The sequence below is a fragment of the Alligator mississippiensis genome, chromosome 5, assembly GCF_030867095.1.
Source record: "Alligator mississippiensis isolate rAllMis1 chromosome 5, rAllMis1, whole genome shotgun sequence".
In the NCBI taxonomy this organism is placed as follows: domain Eukaryota; kingdom Metazoa; phylum Chordata; order Crocodylia; family Alligatoridae; genus Alligator; species Alligator mississippiensis.
Window position 1 is genome coordinate 37,688,049 of NC_081828.1, and position 21,072 is coordinate 37,709,120.

General features: G+C 41.2%; 1 protein-coding gene across 2 annotated transcripts in view; it reads left to right on the top strand.

The window, feature by feature from the left end:
* The window catches only part of LOC102567843 (hornerin-like), a 116,890-nt gene that overhangs the window by 77,526 nt on the left and 18,292 nt on the right, over positions 1-21,072 (top strand). For both annotated transcript variants that reach the window (XM_019479113.2, XM_014599720.3), the window contains 16 exons: positions 910-951; positions 2,246-2,275; positions 2,451-2,495; positions 4,666-4,704; positions 5,266-5,307; positions 6,742-6,783; positions 7,897-7,938; positions 8,416-8,457; positions 9,711-9,752; positions 10,302-10,340; positions 10,814-10,852; positions 11,407-11,439; positions 14,064-14,102; positions 14,780-14,809; positions 15,633-15,674; positions 16,793-16,831. In XM_019479113.2, the coding sequence (XP_019334658.1) occupies positions 910-951; positions 2,246-2,275; positions 2,451-2,495; positions 4,666-4,704; positions 5,266-5,307; positions 6,742-6,783; positions 7,897-7,938; positions 8,416-8,457; positions 9,711-9,752; positions 10,302-10,340; positions 10,814-10,852; positions 11,407-11,439; positions 14,064-14,102; positions 14,780-14,809; positions 15,633-15,674; positions 16,793-16,831 (627 nt within the window). The remainder of the gene's footprint in view (positions 1-909; positions 952-2,245; positions 2,276-2,450; positions 2,496-4,665; positions 4,705-5,265; positions 5,308-6,741; positions 6,784-7,896; positions 7,939-8,415; positions 8,458-9,710; positions 9,753-10,301; positions 10,341-10,813; positions 10,853-11,406; positions 11,440-14,063; positions 14,103-14,779; positions 14,810-15,632; positions 15,675-16,792; positions 16,832-21,072) is intronic.

Consider the following 21,072-nt stretch of genomic DNA (forward strand, 5'->3'; position numbering starts at 1 on the left):
CCTCTACACGACACTGGTCAGGCCACAGCTGGAGTACTGTGTCCAGTTCTGGGCACCCCACTTCAAGAGGGACGTGGACAACATTGAGAGGGTCCAGAGGAGGGCCACCCACATGATCCGGGGACAGCAGGGCAGATCCTACAATGAGAGGCTACGGGACCTGAACCTGTTCAGCCTTCACAAGAGAAGACTGAGGGGGGACCTGGTGACCGTCTATAAACTCACTAGCGGGGACCAGAAGGGTTTGGGGGAGACCTTGTTTCCCCTAGCGCCCCCCGGGATAAAAAGGAATAACGGCCACAAGTTGTTGGAGAGTAGGTTTAGATTAGACATCCATAAGAACTACTTCACAGTTAGGGCGGCTAGGATCTGGAACCGACTTCCAAGGGAAGTGGTGCTGGCTCCTACCCTGGGGGTCTTTAAGAAGCAGCTTGATGCCTACCTGACTGGGGTCAATTGAGCCCAGTTTTCCTCCTGCCCAGGCAGGGGGTCAGACTTGAAGATCTATAAGGTCCCTTCTGACCCTACTTCTATGATTCTATGTTAAAATAGAGTTTCCACCCTCCTCAGGCCACTTATTTTCACTGAGGATATGGACAAATGTCCAGTTTAGGTACAATAAAAGAGAGGAAGAGCTGCTGCTGGGGAGCATGTAGTAACTATTATAATCAAAATGCTACATCTACATAGGCCTATAGGGATACTAGTGAGGTAAATTGCCCTAACTTTGACCCTGGATGAAATTTGAAGTGGTTTTGCAAGTTGCACAGTAACAGTTTCCTTTGATAACAGTATAATTATTACATCTGTCTGTGCCCTGAGCCAATATGAATAAGCTGATGTCTTTCCTTGTAATATGACTACAGGTTATTTTATAGGAAAATTAACTTCTTGGGGGGTTTTTTCCAGGATGGAAATTCTGACTCAGACAGCAGCAACCGCTGTCCCCAGGTAATCATCCCATTCTCATTATTTTTATCCCAATGTGTCCCTTAGCACTAAGACATTTCCTCGTAAGTCACATTGTATCAATGAGTTGACATATGAACATTTTTATGAGTCAAATTATTTTTATGAAGTTATATAGAATATTAGAAGAATCGTGTTTTTATAACCTGTTATACAGAACTACTAATAGGGAATGCCCTCAGCCAGTTAGTGCATTCTACATAGTAACTCATGATGTGCAGTAATAAAATACAAGGTCTGATCCTGTAATAAGTGGAATTGTGGCATTATCTTTGATGGCAGCAGGTGCAGAAGATTCAAATCTGTTTCTCTGATTAGTTATGGGCATCAGCAATCTGACAAACATGATGATTTTACTGTATCTATAGTTTAACACTTGTGTCTAATCCAATTCATTTGTAGTTTTATTAGCATACAAAACTATTTTTTTTCCTAAGGCTGGAGGAAATATTTGAATTTTGCATCTTAAAAATCTGATAAAATAATAAGTTTCATGATCTAATAAATGAACGTGACCCAGGATATGACCCAAGTAGAAGCAGTTATACATTATAATGGCATTCTAAGGACATATTTCTCTTCTAGTTGAGATTCCCTACTAAGGAATGAATATATTGGATCCTTTGTATCAGACCATTTCTTAAAATCCCCATCCTTAAACCTTACATAATTAATAATTCATGTCTATTAACTATATTAACGGCACAGGAGGACCTGTGCAGTGTTCCATTGTTAATATCATCCATGTAAGATGGATTTTCCCTGGAAAAAATTATACTTTTCTTTAAAGGCTGTTCTAACCAGAACATACAATGTTCATCATTTAAAAATGAGCATTTGCTGCTCACCAGCATTTTGTTATCCAGTATTTTTACTAAGTCAAAAATCATATCTGGATGATTTAACCTCTAACTAGTCCATGTTTCCTATAACAAAGAATTTGCAGTCAAACAATCTTAAAATGAAGCTTTTCTCCCTTAATCTTTTTTACACGATGGATCATTATCCACACACAACTTTGGTTCTAACCAAGCAAGCACCTCTTTCTTACCATCTTACTTCACAGCAGATTAGAAAGATAAAGCTATGCATGATGGCTGTTGCTTAGATATTCTTTACAACTCCAACATTTGACTCAGGCCCTCAAATATGAAGTTCTTCTTTATGCAAAAACAGTTCCTGCACCTGATTAAGCCAGCTGTATGTCCTCCAATCCAAGGCAGGTTGACAGTGCTATAATTAAAATAATGTCTGGATTTTTTTGTTTTCTTAACAGGGTGAATCCTCACAAAACTCTGGTAGCCAGGTAAGTGGCTTGTTCTTTCCCATTTTAAGGTATTATTTTACTTCTAGTCATGGTAGTCAGTTGCAGGGCTAGGACTTTGTCCATTGTATTTAATCCCTTTTATAGAATAAAATTAATGCAATAGTTATATAATAATAATTATGTAGCAAATAACTGATAGCTGACATCTTTCCAGGATTCACAGAGCAATTCAGGCAGCAGTAGCAGTTCTTGTGGTGAAGTGAGTACACTTTTTCCTGAGTTTTTCTGCCAGTTTGTCTTTTAGTAAATACATACTAACATATGTGTTATTTTAAAGGCTTATCTAATTTTTAGTTTTCATTCAGCTGTGGAAACTGCGGCCAACTTTTCTCTTTTCCATAAGTATTATCACTTTTGTTTTTCTTTCACTGTAGTAAGGTGCCACACTGTTGTCACTGATAACACTATAGGGAAAGCTTAAGTTCCAAGTAAAAACTGTTTTAAAACCTTCATGAAAATATTTTCATTTTTACTGGAATTTGTACCATATTTTACTTGAGGCAACACTTCTTTTGTAATCTTTTCCATTTATTTAACCTTGATCAAATAAAACCCCAATTAAAAAGAATGCAGTGGCACTGTATGTGCAAAGTGAGTAGACAATGCTGATCGAGTTTAATGCCTATTTTATCTTTACTGATATACTAAGATGAAAGCAGTGGAGAAGCACACCCTGAGTATACAGTCTCTTTGCTATTTACCTACATAAGTATAAGCAGGTTTATGTAACTTCTATTAAAATAAGGCCTTTAAATTGGAAATATTTAACTTGTTTCCAGAGTGGCTCTACATCTGAGTCTAATGGTCAAGTCAGCATGCTTTCTTTTTCCTACAGCATTTAAATTCTTCTACTGAGGAACACTTAAATATCAGAACTAAGTCCTCTAATGGCATATAGGTTTTTTTTCCAGTGCAATTGATAGTTATGTGGAAGATTTAAATTTCAAATTATGTTGATTTCAGTTGATATCCTTCAGTCAGCTGCTAAGGCTGCTGCGCAGATACTCATTACTGTACAATACTTTTATGGTACTACACATTAAGTACATACATAAATACGTAAACCCATGACCTCTGATTAAATATTTGTCTAGGAACTAATTAACCTTATGCCTACAGTATATAGCCACTACCAAGTTTTATGTCGGCCAGTATTCACATTAATTTAAATCCCCACGTATGCCATTTTTGATGGGCTTTTAATTAGTAGTTCTTCTTTGGCCATAATTCTCCTAATGCTCATGGGATTCATAAATTGCACCCAGGGTAAATCTAGCAAGAATCTGCCCCCACACAATGTTTTTGTGTGATTTAAAGGAACATCTCATTAATTCTAGTTTGTGCTTTAGAATGTTTTTCATATTTGTTTATGGTTTCTGATGTTTTACTCTCACAGGTCTAGAGCAACTTTCTACCCTCAACTTGGGTTTTTTTAGCTTCAGTTTTTAGTACTACTAACCCTCTTACTTCATTAGTTCCACTGCTACCTTTTAATCTCAGTTACTTATATGTTGACCTAAGAAGTGAGATTTAGGAGTAGGAGGAGCAACTAACTGAAAAATGCTTTTTTTCATATTATGTTTTTTTGCTGTGCCTTGTAGACATTTCTATGATAAGTGTAGGTGTTCTTTGGGTTTGTCTACATTACATTCAAAAGTGTGGCTACAGCTCATATTCCAGTTACTTTTAAACGAAGTTGTTCTGGGGCCAGTAACAGTATTGCCACAGAAATGCAGACAGCAAACTGTAAACTGAAAAGCCCATCTGAGATCCTGAGTATAGCTTTTTTGCCTAGCCTAAGCTGCTTTAAAGCCAGCTTGGGCATATCTGTCCTGAACTTCAGCCACACCTTTAATACACTTATAATACAGACATGCCCCATAACTCAGCTTTTTGTGCTTCTACTATCTTGGACTGATTTGTAAAATAAATTGGCTTTGAAGAGGGGAGACTGTAGCCACCTCATCTTTCCTTAAAATCCCTTTTTAACAGGCTTTTACATATATGAAATGAACAGGTACAAACTTTGTATTCAATCCATAGGAGGAAATAGATTGGTTTGTATTTGAATTCCTGTTCAAACAAAGAGAACATTTTCAAGAGATAAATGTCACTTACTTCTCATGCTGTAAACTCTGAACTGAACCTGTTCGTGTCCAGTTCCTTTTTTTACTGCCAAATAAACCTTCATATAACAGCTTTTCCAAAGAGTGGTCTCATTAAATGTTCTCAAATAGAACAGTGTGTACTTTCCCATGGTCCCCACATTCCTTAGGGTAGCTAAGTCCAGATAGGCATATTTTCCTGAAAGTATTTTATTTGGACACGTGGTTCTACAATACAAGAACGGTTTTCTGATTCCTTTGCAGAGTTCCTCTGGTTGTGGAAACAGCAAGGTTGTTGCTCGCGTAAGTGCACTTTTTCTCCACCGTATATAAGGGTTTGGCCCTAACAAGAAAATAAACATTTGTTTTACTCTCAGTAAAAAAAGGGCCTAACTTATATGGTGTCACAATCTTCCTGTGGAGTGTCAGATACCTTCAGCATCTATTCCTTGTCAGAGGTATCTAGTTGGATTTGGGGACGACACTGAAATGAACTGTCATCCTGTGAGTTGAATATAGGAACAGGGCATCACTGAAATCAGAATTTAGTGTGCTGACAGTTGGTGGCAGACATTAAGATGGGCTTTGATTGGTCTCTAATCAGTGCTTTAATGTATAAATATTGATGAACTAATAATCTCTTGTATTATAATCATGTATTAATTATTTTATTTATTTGTTTGTTAGTTAATTTATTCGTTTATTTATTAATTTATTTATTAATTTGTTTATATATTAATTATTTAATTCATGGGGACAAAGAACTCTTGGTGTCATAAAGAAAAATATAATTCAAATAAATCCTCATTCCTGAGTATTCATGTCAAACACTTCTTCCACTAATAGCTAATATTTTCTTCACAGGATCTATCCCATGTTCTGCACATTAGGAGTCTCAGTGAACAGGTAAGCAATGCCTATCATCCTTTCCAGAATTTTGCCCCTGAGTCAGCTACAATATTGCTAATATTAGAAGTAGGTGGTATGTTATTTGCAAAACTAAGAACTGTGTTCTTCACTTGAATGCTAAGTAGAGATATTCAAAAAGCCCTAGGCTGAATCGATTCAATCTTTGTAGGTTAGTTTAAGCTGTGTAGATTGAATCAATAAGCAAGGGAACAGACATTCACTTTTGATTCCAGAAGTGCAGCCACATGCCTGCAATGGCCCAGGCCAGATGCCAAGGGGTGCTAAAGCATCCCTCCATGCTCAGCTGGAACAGACAGGTTGGGCCAAGGCTAGCCTGCCCACCCTGTGACAGGGGGATTTGTCGGGAATGTGCAAAGCATCCTTGGGATGTTGGGGGGCTGTGAGTTAAATTGAATCTGAAAGGGATCTGGGACAGAAGTTCAATCAACCAATTTAACCTAAATCAGTTAAGTCTGATACTACATCCATCCAGATTTCTCTTAAACTGGTTTCAGGCATTTTGAAAGTGTTTTATGTGAACTGAGCTCTTTGGTAATGTGTAGGGGCATAGGGAGTGCACCCCTGAGATTGGCCGTGCACCCACTGGAAGTGCCAGCCGCGAAACTGGAAGTGCACTTCTGGTTTAGCTGCTAGTTCAGTGATCAGCCACTGGGGGAACTCCCTCCCCTCCAGTTGGTGATCAGCTGCTGGGGGACACCCCCCCCCCCCCCCAATCAGCAATCTGGTGCCCCCTGAGACTTGGGAGGCACCAATCGCCCATGACTGAGCTTCTGTTGTGTTACAGATTTGAACCAGTTTCTGATCATTTATATCAGTTTATGTGTAATTTCTGTCCCTAGCCTAAGAGGAGATAAGGCTTTTCAACTGACTGGGAAAGACTTCCTAAAAATAAATGCTATTGGTTATGGGGCTACTTGCCTCCTTGACTGGCAACCTCCCTGTTAAACCAAAGAAGATTCAGAAGATAGCATCTTATCAGTAGTAAAACTAGAGGTGGGCAAGAGGGGTACTGGTACCAGACACCAATTTAGGAGGGGTGCTAAAATCATCCCCATACAGAATCTGTGCCCCAGCAGCAAGAGCAGCACCACAGCATTGCTCTTAAGCTGGCTGCTGCTGTTTTAAGAGCAAGAGCCAGGGCAGGCAGAACACAAAGCAGCAACAAAATTTGTCCAGTGCAATTTAATGGAGCATTTCCTGCTACAAGTTCTTTCTAGACTATATATCTTGTGTGCATAAACATAGAGAAACAAGAGGTCCCTTTGCCTATGTGTACTCCTAGCCAACAAGAGTGATAATTTGGCTCTATCAGTACTCTATTTTCAAGGATATCTAACTCTATCCTGTAGAACTATATTATTTAATCTATTGCTATAAAAGAAAAATGGCTTATTTCTGGTTCCCTTACAGAATGAACCTGCTACATCAAACAGCCACAATGAAAATACTCAGGTAATATGATTTCTACTGTAGTTAAGATCTCATCACCTAAAGATGTTCAGTAAATGGCCATTTAAATTTCACAAATTGGGTACACTTCTTGTTTTCTCTTTATTCAAAAGAAAAACAATATTTGTTCATAATCTAGAAAAAAAGTATCCATTTTCATTTCTTAAACTCTGGCAGTTGCACTTCACTGTTAAGATACCTGTTAATAGCAGAAGTTTTCAGAATGAAGTTACCTTCCAGAATATGTGTCATACTTTTGGACCTATTCCAAACAGCTGTAAAAGACTGCTATTCTAGTCCAATAACATTTTCTACATGCTGTACTCTTACTTTTTAGAGTTGTATATGACAGAGTTACAAAACAATGGAGAATCAAGCCTTATCTCTTGTGCTCCTTCACTGCCTTTGGCAGATATGTAGGGCAGGTTCATGAAACCTGGTGTTTTGAAAAAGCCTTTTTACAAGGAAACAATTGGCTTCTAGTGTTCTTTATAGAATGAATTCTCTTCTATAGTAGTGGCAAAGTCAGTGATCAGATAAGCACCTCTATTCCTCTGTAGTTAGGAGTTGCTCACAAGATTCATCTTTGTAAGTGAACACATATGCATCAGAAAGTAAGTCCCTTAGTTGCGGCGGGTGGGTTTTTGCAATTTTATTAACATAATGATATAAAAACTGAAGTTATTTGAAATCATCTGACATGATGTGGCATGTTGATTTATTTCTGTTTCACATTGTTACAATGCCTGAAGGTCCCAGTCAAGGATCCAGGGCCCCTATGGACCAGATATTGTACACACGAAATAAAGATGGTCCCTGTCACAAAAAACTCGGTCTAGGTCAGTCTTGCCATCACATCTCTAGGCTCCTGTGAGCATCTTATTCCTCACTAAGGTTCCCCAAAACCATGTCTTCATGGATCATTTCCAGTCACTAAACTGACTTCATCAGAGTACATGACCCAATTTTGGCTGCCATTGAAACAAAGAGATATAGGCTGGTTTTGTTTGGTGGAGAGAAATAATACAGAGTCTGTGATACTTCATCAAGCAGTTACATATCATTTGGCATTTGAATAAGTCTTTTCATCAAAAAAAATCTCTGGTTTCTTTATAGGATGGAACATTTATTGCACACAATGACAGTTCCAGGGGCCAAGTAAGAACTTCCTCCATTATATCTAGTCTTCTCCCAAATGCCTTCTAGCCACTGAACACATAAGAATCAGAAATAAGGTCCACTAATTCTGGTATAGGAGTTTTGAAGCATTATGTACCAAATTATTCTTAAAGCAATGCTGTTTTATTATTTGTTTATCCAAAATGGCACCATTGGATCAGATCTCAAGGCTGCTACATTTATGTACAGAAGTACAGTTGTTTTAACTGATGGAACAAAATGTAATACCCTTTACTCTGATTCCCTGCTGCCCTAAGAATTCATTATCCACGTGACCCTTATGTGTCCCCAAAATTAAACATTATCAGGTTGTGTTGCCTACTTAATGTGCTCTAACACAGAGGTCTCAGTCACTCCGGGATGTCGCAAACTTTCCCCAACCTCAGTTCTACCTCTGAGATAGCAGTGCACCTACACAGAACTCTTATACGATAATAACTAGTTTCTTATTTGCAGGGAGGCTGTGTTTGCCCTGGTGACAGTAGAAGCCCTGTCCAGGTAACCATTTCTTTCTTTTGTGTATTTAGTGTTAACTAAAAGTTCCTTTTAAGTGCATATGTGGACAAGATGCACTAGTGAGGGATGAAAACTTGCTGAAAAGCAATATGACTCATTTCAGGGTCTTTCTATACATACAATTACATATAAAGCTATAAGATGACTGGTTTTGATTCCCCCATGAAATATTAGATATTCTGTAGTTTGGGGTACTGATATGAAAAGCTAAGTGGAATATACTATCTCATCTGTTGTCCTTCATTCTGTCAGGCAACTAAGAACAGGACAGTTTGTTTTCCTGAAGGATTACTGTATAGCAAGAAGTTCATATAAGAGTATAAAACCATTTTCCTGTTGTATACAGGCTGTAACTTCCATGTACAGCAGCAGTGGCTCTTCTGGCCAAGTGAATATGCCTTCTCAGAGTTAGATGCCCCCAGTATCCTAGTTACTGTGTCCACTGTATTAAAAGCCAGTGGACAATGCTAAATGGTGGCTATTATTGAATTTTGATCAGGAAAAATACATTTTCCCCATTGCACCAGCTTAATTTAAATACAGGATGCATCATCTTAATTAAAATGGTTTTAATAGTAATTTAAATTAATTAGTACAGCTTGGTGTCTAAACATGGCCCAAATCTTCCATTCACTTTAGTTTCTGAATTTTTAATTTCATCTACAGAAAACCATGGGTTATTTTCATCTAGGAATACCATTCCGTAAAATGAAATTTTTCACAGAAAAATGACACTTACCCCTGTGTGTTCTAAAAGATGAATGCAAACACACCCTGATTTTAGGAGCCAAATTTTAATCTTTTCTTATAGATTCATAGATGTTAGGGTCAGAAGGGACCTCAATAGATCATCGAGTCCGACCCTCTGCATAGGCAGAAAAGAGTGCTGGGTTCAGATGACCCCAGCCAGATGGCCATCTAACCTCCTCTTGAAGACCCCCAGGGTAAGGGAGAGCACCACCTCCCTTGGGAGCCCGTTCCATTCTCTTTTTAAGTATAGAACGAATCTTCCACCAGTGAATCTTTTGGAAAGGTAAAAATACTTATGCTTCCTTTTTAAAAACTGACCCCCAATGAAACTGATCAGTAAAAGACAGGTATGAAGCTGCAGGTCAGTTTTCATGTACTGTGGCCCATTCTCTAGTCTGCTTTTCTACCTAGCAGCTTAGTGTAGGACCTATCCTGTTACAGTAGCTCATCTGCAAAACTGTAACCGTTCTTTGTTTTCTCTTCAGGATGGACCTTCCCCACAAAGCCCAAACCAGTCTGATGATGAGGTATGTGCCCTTTCTCCTCTGTATGAAGATCAGGTTTCTGCTTTCTGATTCTAGCCCTTATCTTCAAGTTCAGATCAAAATTAATCTGTTGTAATGTTAGAATGTTGTAATGGTCATTTTGTCTCAGTAGTAATCTTAGTTTTCTGTTACTAGATAAAATATTGGGGGGCCCCGTGTTGCCTCCACCCATCCCACATTCCAGGATTGGACTCCAGGGAACCCACACTTCCTCCACCTCATCCTGCATGCTAAGATCAGGCTTTTGGGGCCCTGCACTCCTCCCAGTCCTGTGTGCCAGAATTGGGCTTCAGGGGCCATCCTCCATCCCCTCATGTCCAATCTAGCACACAGGGTCACAGCCCACAGGACTCCCCGTGGACCTGTGACATGGTGGTGGTGGCTGGATCTGGCTCACAGCCTGAGGGTTGAGCACCCATGGACTAGTAGTCACTCTAATCTATTCTTCCAAACAAAAAAAAAATAAACAAAAAAGCGTAGGTGTGTTATTTAAGCAGTCTTTGAATTAATTGGTTTACCTTTTTTTTTCAGGGTTCATCTTCCTCAGGAGGCACTCAATCTGTTGAAAGGGTAAGAACTGCTCATCTTGGGCACACATGTCCAACACCTGCTCCAGCGCAGTTTAATTAGAACGCTCCAGTATCCTCGGCATCCTGTATATTCAGCATCCCTGCATTTCAAAATGGCACCGGGATGCTTTAACTAAAGCTTGTTGAATGAGCTTTAGTTAAAGCACCTGCGCCACCATTTTGAATCTCAGAACACTGAATACATAAGACACTGCAGGCATTTTAATTAGAGTGGCTCCCAAGAGCCACTCTAATTAAAACACCCCTCCCCCTAGAGCATATGTAAAGATTCCCAATGATTTCAACCCAATTAATATCTTTTCCCTGAAAAGAACAATGGTCAACTGTGTATAAAAATGGGTCATGTGTTTGGCTATTGTGTTCGAGTTCCACATTCATTTTGTAATTTATATATACACTTTGGTTTCAAGATACCCTTTGATATAAAGGTAACTAGTTTCCCATCTTTTACAGAGTTCCTCTTCCTCTGAAGGCAGTCAGTCTGGTGGACAGGTAAGCACTAAATTTTCCACCATATTGATCCAAAACTGGACTTTTCACTGAAATATAGAACTAAAGGAATACAGAGGTATCTAGCTTATATTTCTTTCAATAAACTTCACAGAATAGCAATGTAGAATCAATGGAGACAATATAATATTAACTCTCCATCATTTTTAACACAGACAAATAAGTTTTAAAAAAAGGATAAAGAGTAGGGGCTCTTCCATCAAATAGGCCTTGATTTAAAGAAGACTAATGAAAAAGAAAGTAATTGTTTCCGTTATAGTTGCTGGGATATGCATAAGCAGTAAACTGAAGAAATGATTGCAATACAGGTAGGCAGAATTTTGTGATCTTTAGTCTTTAGTGGTGTTAGCACAAGTAAAGATAGCTGTGAAGCTGCAGCAGCACAGGCTTCAGCATATTTATGATGATCAAAGCACATGTCAGCATATATTTGCTTACGGATACTATAACCCCGCCTTTATTTTTGCTGTTGAAGCACGACTTTGATTTCAAAAAGTACTTTCACACTTAAGTAACTAGTTTCTCATCTTTTACAGGGTTCCTCAGGAGGTAGTCATTCTGCTGGGCAGGTAAGCATTCTTCATTCAGAGTGTTTCTTGTTTGGTTGGTTTTTTTCCCCCAAGGCTAGAAAATGAGACTTATCTTTTAGCTGGGTGTGGAAGAAAAAAAAAATATCCATGTTTAAATAATTCAGTTTAGATTCTCATTTTCAGGAGTATGGAAGGGCTAAAAAACATGGGTAAGCTTGAGAGCTGGTTCAGGTTTTGTTGGTCTTTCATTGCACAAAAGACAGTAAGAAAGTGTCTTCTCTTCCAACAGACAAGGTTCCTTGGGTGAATTTGATATCTTTTATTAGACCAACCCAAATAGTTGGAGAATAAGTATTAAGCATGCTTTCGGGTTCAAAAACCCTTCGTCAGGCTAAGGAAGTTTCAGCAGTTGGTGTGTGCTCTTCCTGGATGGAATGAAAAGTAAGGAAGCCAGGGGCTGGGGAGTCAGTTGCCAGGCAGATTATAATGTATCAAAAATCCAATGTCTATGTTTAGTCCATGATCTCTAGTATCCAGCAGGTTGATGAAATGGAGCTCATAGGCTCGTCTCTGGGAAGTGTTGTGTAAATTTCCCTTGAGGATCAGGACTGAGAGATTGGAGAGAGAGAGTGGCCCTCCTGTGAGAAATGTGCCCCCACCGGTAATTGGGTATTTCTGTTTTTGATGGATTTCCGGTGTGCATTCATTCTGGTGCGCAGTTGTTGTCTGGTCTCTCCTACATATTTCCCATCAGGGCATTTGGTGCATTGGATGAGGTATATTACATTTCTGGAGGTGCAGCTGTAAGATCCTGGGATGCTGATGGCTCTGTTGTGGGGTGTAGTAATTGTGGGGGTGGTGGAGATGTGTTGGCAGGTTTTGCATTTCTTGTCATGGCACGGTCTGGATCCTTTTGGTGTGTTCTGGGCTTGAGGAAGTTTGCTTCTGGTGATGAGGTTGGTGAGGTTCGGTGCTTGTTTAAAGGCTAGGATGGGTGGCTCTGGGAAGATCTTTTTAAGAATAGGGTCTCTGTCTAGTATGGGTTGCACTTTTTGAGGATTTTCCGTACAGGTTCAAGGGAGGGGTGATACATCATAACCAGCGGTGTGCGATTTGTGGGGGGTTTTCTTCTGTACTGCAGCAGTTCTTCATGTGGTATCCAGGCGGCTCTTTCAAACGTGCGATCTACCTCTCTGGAGGAGTGTCCTTGTTGGGTGAAAGCCTTTTTAAGATTGGTGAGGTGGCAATCCCGGGTGTTCTCTTCAGCACAAATGCGGTGGTATCTGAGGGCTTGGCTGTATATCACAGCTTTTTTGGTGTGTTTAGGGTGATTGCTGGTTCTGTGCAGATATGTATGTTGGTCTGTGGGTTTCTTGTATACTGTGGTCTGTATTTTACCCTTCTGGATACTGATCATTGTGTCTAAAAAGGAGATGTTGGTGCTGGAGTATTCTAAAGAAAGTCGGATGGAGGGATGGTGACTGTTGAATTTCTGGTGGAACTCAATCAGAGATTGCAGGTTCTCAGTCCAAATGATGAAGATGTCATCGATGTATCTTAAGTATAGCAAGGGTTTGATGGTGCAGTTCTTGAGGAAGTCTTCTTCCAGGTGGCTCATAAAAAGGTTGGCATACTGTGGGGCCATTTTAGTGCCCATAGCTGTTCCCATCATCTGGAGGAAGTGTTGATTATTAGAAGTGAAATTGTTGTGTGTGAGGATGAAGTGTATAAGCTCAGTGATATCTTTGGGTCTGTATTCTGAGTTGTAATCTTGTTCCTGTAGATATGTAAGGCAGGCTTGGATACCATCCTGGTGTGGGATGTTGGTATATGGGCTAGTAACGTCCATGGTGGCTAGGAGTGTGTTGCTGGGAAGGTGGTCTATGTTTTTAAGTTTCCGTAGAAAGTCTGTAGTGTCTTGTACAAAACTTGCTCTGTGGGTGACAAGCAGTTTTAGGATTGATTCAACAAAACCTGATATTTCCTCAGTTAGGGTCCCACGGTTGGATATGATAGGTCTGCCAGGGTTCCCTTGTTTGTGGATTTTAGGGAGCATGTAAAAAGTCCCTGGGTTAGGTAGCGGGGGGATCAAAGTCTGTAGTTTTTCTTGTAGTCTTGATGGAAATGATTTGATGGTATTGTTGAGTTTTTGGTGAAAAGGGGAGTAGGATCTTGTAGTTCTTTGTAGTAGGTGGTGTCAGAGACCTGTCTGTTGGCTTCCTTTATGTAATCCTCACAGTTTAGGATGACTATGGCTCCTCCTTTATCTGCTGGTTTTATTACTATTTGGTGGTTAGATCTTAGAGATTCTATGGCCTTTTTCTCTGGTAGAGAGAGGTTGTTATGGTGGCGCATGTTGCTGATTATTTCATTGTTCATTCTTTCCCTGAAGCAGTCAATGTAGCGGTCAAGGTTAGGGTTTTGTCTACTGCAGGGTGTCCAATCTGATGTTTTTCTGGCCTTTTTGGCATTGATCCTTTCCTGTTGTCAGAGGATGAGTTGTTGTTGGGAGTGAGTTCAGTTTGGTCGTGGAAATATTCTTTGAGGCGCAGGCGTCGGAAGAATTCTTCTAGTTCTCCACATTGAAGTATTTTATTAGGGTATTTTTCTGGACAGAAAGAAACCCTCTGACACAGAAATAACTGATTTTGCTTCTTCTCTAGGCTTCCTCTGTTTCAGGAGACAGTCAGTCCAGTGATGAGGTAAGAATTCTTCCCACAAGATTTGTGTTTAAAGTTCTTTCTTAGTATTCCCCTTAAAAGTAAATCTGACACTTCACTGGTTCTTGGAAGTAAAATGAACATCTAAATTTCCAACATAGTTTTATTTTTACAGAAATCATCTTTATTTTATAATCTTTTTCTATGGAAAATTTCAAAGTGAACTAAAAACTAAACTTTTATTTTTAGCTTTGAGAAGGGTCCTTTCATCAAACTGTTCAGGAAATGGAACAGGATCCTTTAAATGGAAACATGTGATTTCTCACTTTTTGGAAATTATACCTATCATAGTATCATCACCATTAAAAAACATTGCTTATTCCCAGGCAAACAGATCTTTTCCAAAGAAAGCATCTCTTGCTTTATTAATTAGTCAACACTCCTAAACCTGTGTTTTGCTCTAAGACCTTTTATAATACATTTGGAGTTGGAAATTAGAAAAGGGATTCTAACCATCAGACAGGTGAAGTTCTGGAACAACCTCCTAGCAGGAGTAATGGGATCCAGAAATCTAACTTCTGGTTTGATCAAGCTTCATCAGGTTGCATTTTAGTTATGATGATGTAGTTGGCAGTATCAGGGATGTGGGCTCTGTTGGATACCTGAGGAGTTCCCTCATTTGTAATTAAGACAATAACTCTTTTCTGTTTCCTTTACAGGAAGAATGTGAGTCCTCTAAAGAGAGTTCAGTAAGTGTTTTAGCTCCCTGCATGGACATATTTCCTTTTTTGTCAATTATCCGTGTTAATATGATCAGATCCATTTATTTTTGTACAATCGTCTTTTCAGCCTAAATGTCCCTGTGGCTAACTTTATATTGCTTGAGATGAAAATAGATATTTCACATTATTAGGTGTTTGGAGAGAGATGTACCTTTGCTGATCCACACAGTAAGAGTTATGCTTAGTTTATCATGCAGCATAGCAGTCGATGGATTCTGGTTTTCATAAAATACTTGAGGAGCAGTGTCTTTCCCTGCAAGAACAGACCTGATTTCACCAAGTGCTTGGTTTTGCCAAAAAAATTTAACTCATGCCAAAGAATGTGCAGTGCCAACTCCGTGGCTTGCTCAAGCATGAAAATCTGTCCAGGAGCAGACTAATTTACCTCACCCCCCTTGCCATTTCTGCTGATAAAATACACCTGAACAAAATGACTAAAGAAAAGACTGTAAAATAGGGCAATAAGTGCTGACCACTGGAAGTCTTTGGACAACCAGAACTGTAATGTAAAACAGGAAAAGTCCCCACTTAGGGCCTTCCTTAAGTTTCTAATACTAATACCCTCTAATCAGCCATGGTTATATAGGTAATATATATAATACCTGTATATAATACAAGTAATATTCATGGACCTCATGCCAGTCTTGGCAAATGGAGCAGGTATTAAGTCAGAATCGTGGCATTTGTCTCTGAAAATATTAGAATGGGGAGTGGTGAGAAGTGGGAATTTTAGTTTTTTGTCTGGATGGAGGAGATGGTTACATTATTTTATCATATTTTTCTTTTTCAGCATGCATCTCATACTGTACTCAGAAGTCACCCCTCATCAGGGGTAAGCAATTTCCGTATGTCTTTCTGTGTTTTGCCTCAGACTGGCCTGTGTTAAAAAATTGCATTTTAAAGAGCTTCAGAAAGTAAAATAATGCTCAATGAACCAGGTCTTCTAGAGTCTACTTCCATTTACAAAGAAAGAACTGCTTGGGATGAAGCTTGTGAGCTTCTGAACATTCAGTTCCCTCTTCTATTTGAAATACTGTCCATGTGAGAGGCAAGGATTCTTAGGATGATCTCTTTTATTGTACCACCAATGTACTTGGGATAAAGTTAAACAAACTTTCAAATGCAAGACCTAAAGAAGAATTTCTTGCATGCTAAAGCTTGTCTAACTTTAGCTGATCTACATACTTGCTCCAATAAAAGATATCAACCTAAAAAATCTTTGCCTTTTGAATTAGTTTTGGACCATCAGAACTGCAACATCACTTTTACAGTACAAAATATTGTTCAATCATTCTTATGGATGCTAAGGTGTCCCATGACCTTGTTCTTAATCCCAACATTTGCCCTGTTAGTTTGCTTGCTAGAAAGTTCACACTCATTTTTAGCATAAAAGCAGCACCTACTGAATACAAAGAAAAAGTGTCAGGTGAATTTTCCTTATTATTGCTTTCATTAACTTCTGAAACTACCTCTACATCCTCCCTCGCCATGTAATTTATGCTTGCTAGATTAAAGCGATCATTGATGCATCTACCTATGCTGGAGTCCCATTTTATGTTGTAGTCCAGACACATTCCTTGGTTTCAAGAATCCTTTTAAGATGGAAGAAACCAGCATGAAGTTCCTCTTCCTCTGGAGGCAGTCATTTTGGTGGATAGGTACAAACTGGTTTCCCATATTTTGACCCAATGGTTCCTTATTCTAGAATGAGACTTTTTACTAGACTATATAAATAAAGGAACATGCAAAAACATGGCCTAATTTCTGCCCAGAAATATCACTTTACATCTGTTCACAGAGTAGGAAACAACAGAGACAAAATAGCATGTTCAGCCTCTGTAGTTTGTAACACTAAGCAGAAAAGTCAGTCATGAAAGATATGGGCCTTTCATCAAGTAGGCCTTGATTAAGGTCCATGAAACAAATGTACTTGTTTCTGTTTGTCTCCAGGACTCATCATCCTCAGTAGGCAGCCAAAGCAGTGGAAAGGTAAGAACTCTTCCTTTTCGGTATGTGTGCTTTTGTCCCAACGAAATGCTTTCTCCTGCTTCAGTGTACAAAAAAGGAATATCTGAGTAATCTTGTTTTTGGTTCTGGTTAAATTACCCAACATAATTTTCCACTACTCATGGGGTGGAGGGAAGGAAAGAACTCCACTTCTCTCTGGTCTTTTATTCCACAAAAGTAAGAAAGGAAATTTTCATACAAATAGTCTATTTTGGGTATGGTTACACAGCAAACCAAAAGTGTGATTATGGCACAGACATACTTGGGCTTCCTTAAGTAGAATTAATAAAGGTAAAGATAGCAATGAAGATGCAGCATCATGGCCTTCAGTAATGATTGGCAACCACAACATATACAGGCATGTCGCATCTTACGCGGGGGTTACGTTCTAAAGGCTGCACGTAAGGCGAAAATCGTGTATAGTGAAATCGCATATTACCGTGCCAGCGGTGACTGCCTCTGCCTCCAAAACCTCCCACCGCCGCCGTGGAGCCGTGCTTACAGTTGTGCGGCCAGCGGCACCGGCGCAGCGCAGGGTGGTGGTGGGGATGGCTGCATGCCGCCCAACCACCACCATGCCCGGTGGCGGGCCACACAGCTCCGGGCACGGCTCCATGGCAGTGGCGGGAGGTTTTGGAGGCAGAGGCAGTCACCGCTGGCAGCGTGGTGGTGACCGGGCCTCCCAGTAAGCGGCAGTGCCGCGTGCAGACTCAAGCCCCGCCCCCCCCACCCGCATATAGTTGAACTCGCACAAGTTAAATGCGTGTATGATGCGACATGCCTGTACCTACACCCCTGGAAACCTTCTGGTGGGTTCATAGCCCATAACCTACTTCCTGCCTCCACAACTTTACTCCCAAAACTAACTGTGGTAGCAAGACTATGGTTAGGGCTACATTCTCACCTTCATTTTACTACCCATTTTGGCTTCAAGAAGCCCTTGGACACAGAAGTAACTGGCCTCTCACCTTTACAAGATCCCTCTCCCACAGGAAGCAGCTATTCTGGTGGACAGATCTTCATTTACAATGTTTGTTTTAGTCCATATGCATTTCTTTCACCAAAACATGGCAGACCTTCCCTGTATGCAACAAACTGCTCTGAATTATTCATTTCAGCTGTTCATTTTAAGCAATGGGAAATAGTGCTGGAGAGAGGGAAGGGAAGACACAAAATCATGTTCCTCTTTCACTGGTCTTTCATTCCATAAAATTCATTAAGAAAGTAGCTTTCCTTCTTAAGAGGCCTTAATACCAAGAAGCCCTTTGACACAGAAATAACTGGTTTCTTGGGGTTCACCCAATAAGGGGTTCATCCAAAAGGTCTTACAGCAAAATAAGGTAAGAAATAACAAATATGGATATGGGTGCCATTAATCAATAAATCCAGGAAAGAAACACAAACTTTTAAATAGAAATATATAATTGCATATTATTTAGAGCTTTATACCTTTCGTGGTATCTTCACCCTAAAGATAACTGCCTAATCACAGGTAACATGACCTATTGCAGAGGAATGAGCTCTTGATTTATTAAACAGTCAACACTCTTTACCCTGTGTTTTGCTATAAGGCCTTTTATAAAAGGCCCATTTGGGCTGGAAATTATAAGAGAAATTCTAACTATCAGAATGTTGATGTTTTGGAACAGTTTCCTAGCAGGAGCAATGGGATCCAGAAATCGAACTCCTATTTCAGTAGAGTTTGTGGTTTAGTTATGATGCCCATAAAAACAGGGATGTCAGCTCTGTTGGATAACCAAGGAGGTCCCTTTATATGTTTCATAGATTTCATAGACATTAGGGCTGGAAGGGACCTCGGAAGATCATCGAGTCCAGCCCCCCGCCCAAAGGGCAGGACGTCAGCTGGGGTCATAGGATCCCAGCAAGATAAGCATCCAGTTTCATCTTGAAGGTGTTCAATGAAGGCGCTTGAACAACCTCCGGCGGCAGGCTGTTCCAGACCTTGGGGGCTCGGACAGTAAAGAAATTCTTCCTTATGTCCAGCCTGAAACGATCTTGTAGTAGTTTGTGACCATTCGTCCTCGTCATCCCTTGGGGCGCTCTGGTGAACAAACGTTCCCCTAGATACTGGTGATCACCCCTGATAAACTTGTAGGTGGCCATCAGATCACCCCTGAGCCTGCGCTTTTCCAGGCTAAAGAGCCCCAGGGCTCTCAGCCTGTCATCGTAGGGTCTGCTTCCCTGACCCCTGATCATGCGCGTGGCTCTTCTCTGGACTCTCTCAAGCTTCTCCACATCCTTTTTGAATTGTGGAGCCCAAAACTGGACGCAGTACTCCAGCTGCGGCCTCACTAAGGCCGAGTACAGGGGGAGAATGACGTCCCGGGATTTGCTTGAGAAGCATCTATGGATGCAAGCCAGCGTTTTGGTCGCTTTACTAGCCGCAGCATCGCATTGCAGGCTCATGTTCATCTTGTGGTCAATGATGACCCCCAAGTCTCTTTCTTCCATAGCGCTAACCAACATAGCACTCCCGAGCCTATAAGGATGCTGCGGGTTTTTCTTCCCAAGGTGGAGAACCTTGCATTTATCGGCGTTGAACACCATCAGATTCTCATCCGCCCACTTGCTGAGCCTGTCCAGGTCAGCCTGGATCACCCGCCTGTCTTCTGGTGTGGAGGCTTTGCCCCAAAGTTTGGTGTCATCGGCAAACTTGGCCAGTCCACTTCTGACTCCAGTGTCCACATCGTTAATGAAGATGTTGAACAGTATGGGTCCAAGGACAGAGCCCTGGGGGACCCCACTGGTCACAGGACACCACGATGAATGACTTCCATCAATTACTACCCTCTGGGTCCGACCCCGGAGCCAATTTTCCAGCCAGTGGATCGTGGGGGACCCAAGGCGACAATTGGCCAGTTTCTCCAAGAGACGATCATGGGACACCAGATCGAAGGCTTTTTTGAAGTCAAGATATATGACATCAATCTCATCTCCCTTGTCCAGGTGATAGGTCACCTGGTCGTAGAAGGAAATGAGATTGGTCAAGCAAGACCTACCCGCAACAAACCCGTGCTGGCTATCCCTTAAGATGTTGGCGTCGGCCAGTCCATTAAGGATGGCCTCCTTAATAAACTTTTCTAAGATCTTCCCCGGGATAGAAGTCAGGCTGATGGGCCTATAGTTAGCCGGATCCACTTTCCTCCCTTTCTTGAACATAGGCACCACGTTGGCCTTCTTCTAGTCTTCGGGCACTACACCAGAGCGCCAAGAGTTTTCAAAGATCCGCGCTAGAGGCTGGGCTATGATGCTCGCCAACTCCTTGAGTACCCTGGGGTGAAGATTGTCAGGGCCGGCTGACTTGAAGGTATCCAGCTTCTCAAGATGTTCCTTCACAAAGTCAGCATTAATGGAGGGCAGGGGATCACCCTCACCCGGACTTCCCGGCCCTGTAGCAGGCACGGGTGTCCCATGGGGCTGATGAAAGACCGAGGCAAAGTACCTATTTAATAGGTTGGCTTTTTCCTGGGCGTCAGTTGTCAGTTGCCCCATCTGGTTCAGCAGGGGTCCAACGTTGCCCCTGCTTTTCCTCCGGCTCCCCACATATCTGAAAAAGGACTTTTTATTGTCCTTGATGCTCAAAGCTAGCTGGAGTTCAGTTGCAGCCTTGGCTTTCCTGGTCTGCTCCCTACAGGACCGGACCAGTGCAGAATAATCCTCCTTGGAGGTGACTCCCATCCTCCATCCTTTGTAGGCCTTTCTTTTTAGCCTCAGGAGGTCTGCTAGGTCCCTGGAGAGCCAGGGGGACTGCTGTGCCCTCTTGCTGCCTTTCCTCCGAGATGGAATAGACTTAGTTTGTTCATTGAGGATCGCTCCCTTGAGGAGCAACCACTCTTCTTGAACTCCCCTCTCCCTGCGGTCACAGTCCCTTAGGGCCTCACTGACAAGCCTCCTGAGCTTGTCAAAGTCGGCTTTCCTGAAGTCAAGGACTTGCGTGTTGCTGACCGACTTGCCAGCTTTTCGGCGGATGGTGAAGGTGATCAGCTCGTGGTCGCTGTCACCCAGCTTCCCATCGATCACTAGGTCACCGACTAGGTCCTCCCCAGTAGCCAGCACCAGGTCGAGCAGCGCTTTGCCTCTCGTTGGCCCATAGACTTCTCGAGTCAGGTAGAGGTCATCCACGCACGAGAGGAAGCTCTGCGACTGCTCAGATTTTGCTGAGCGATCCTCCCACGAGATGTCTGGGTAATTGAAGTCACCCA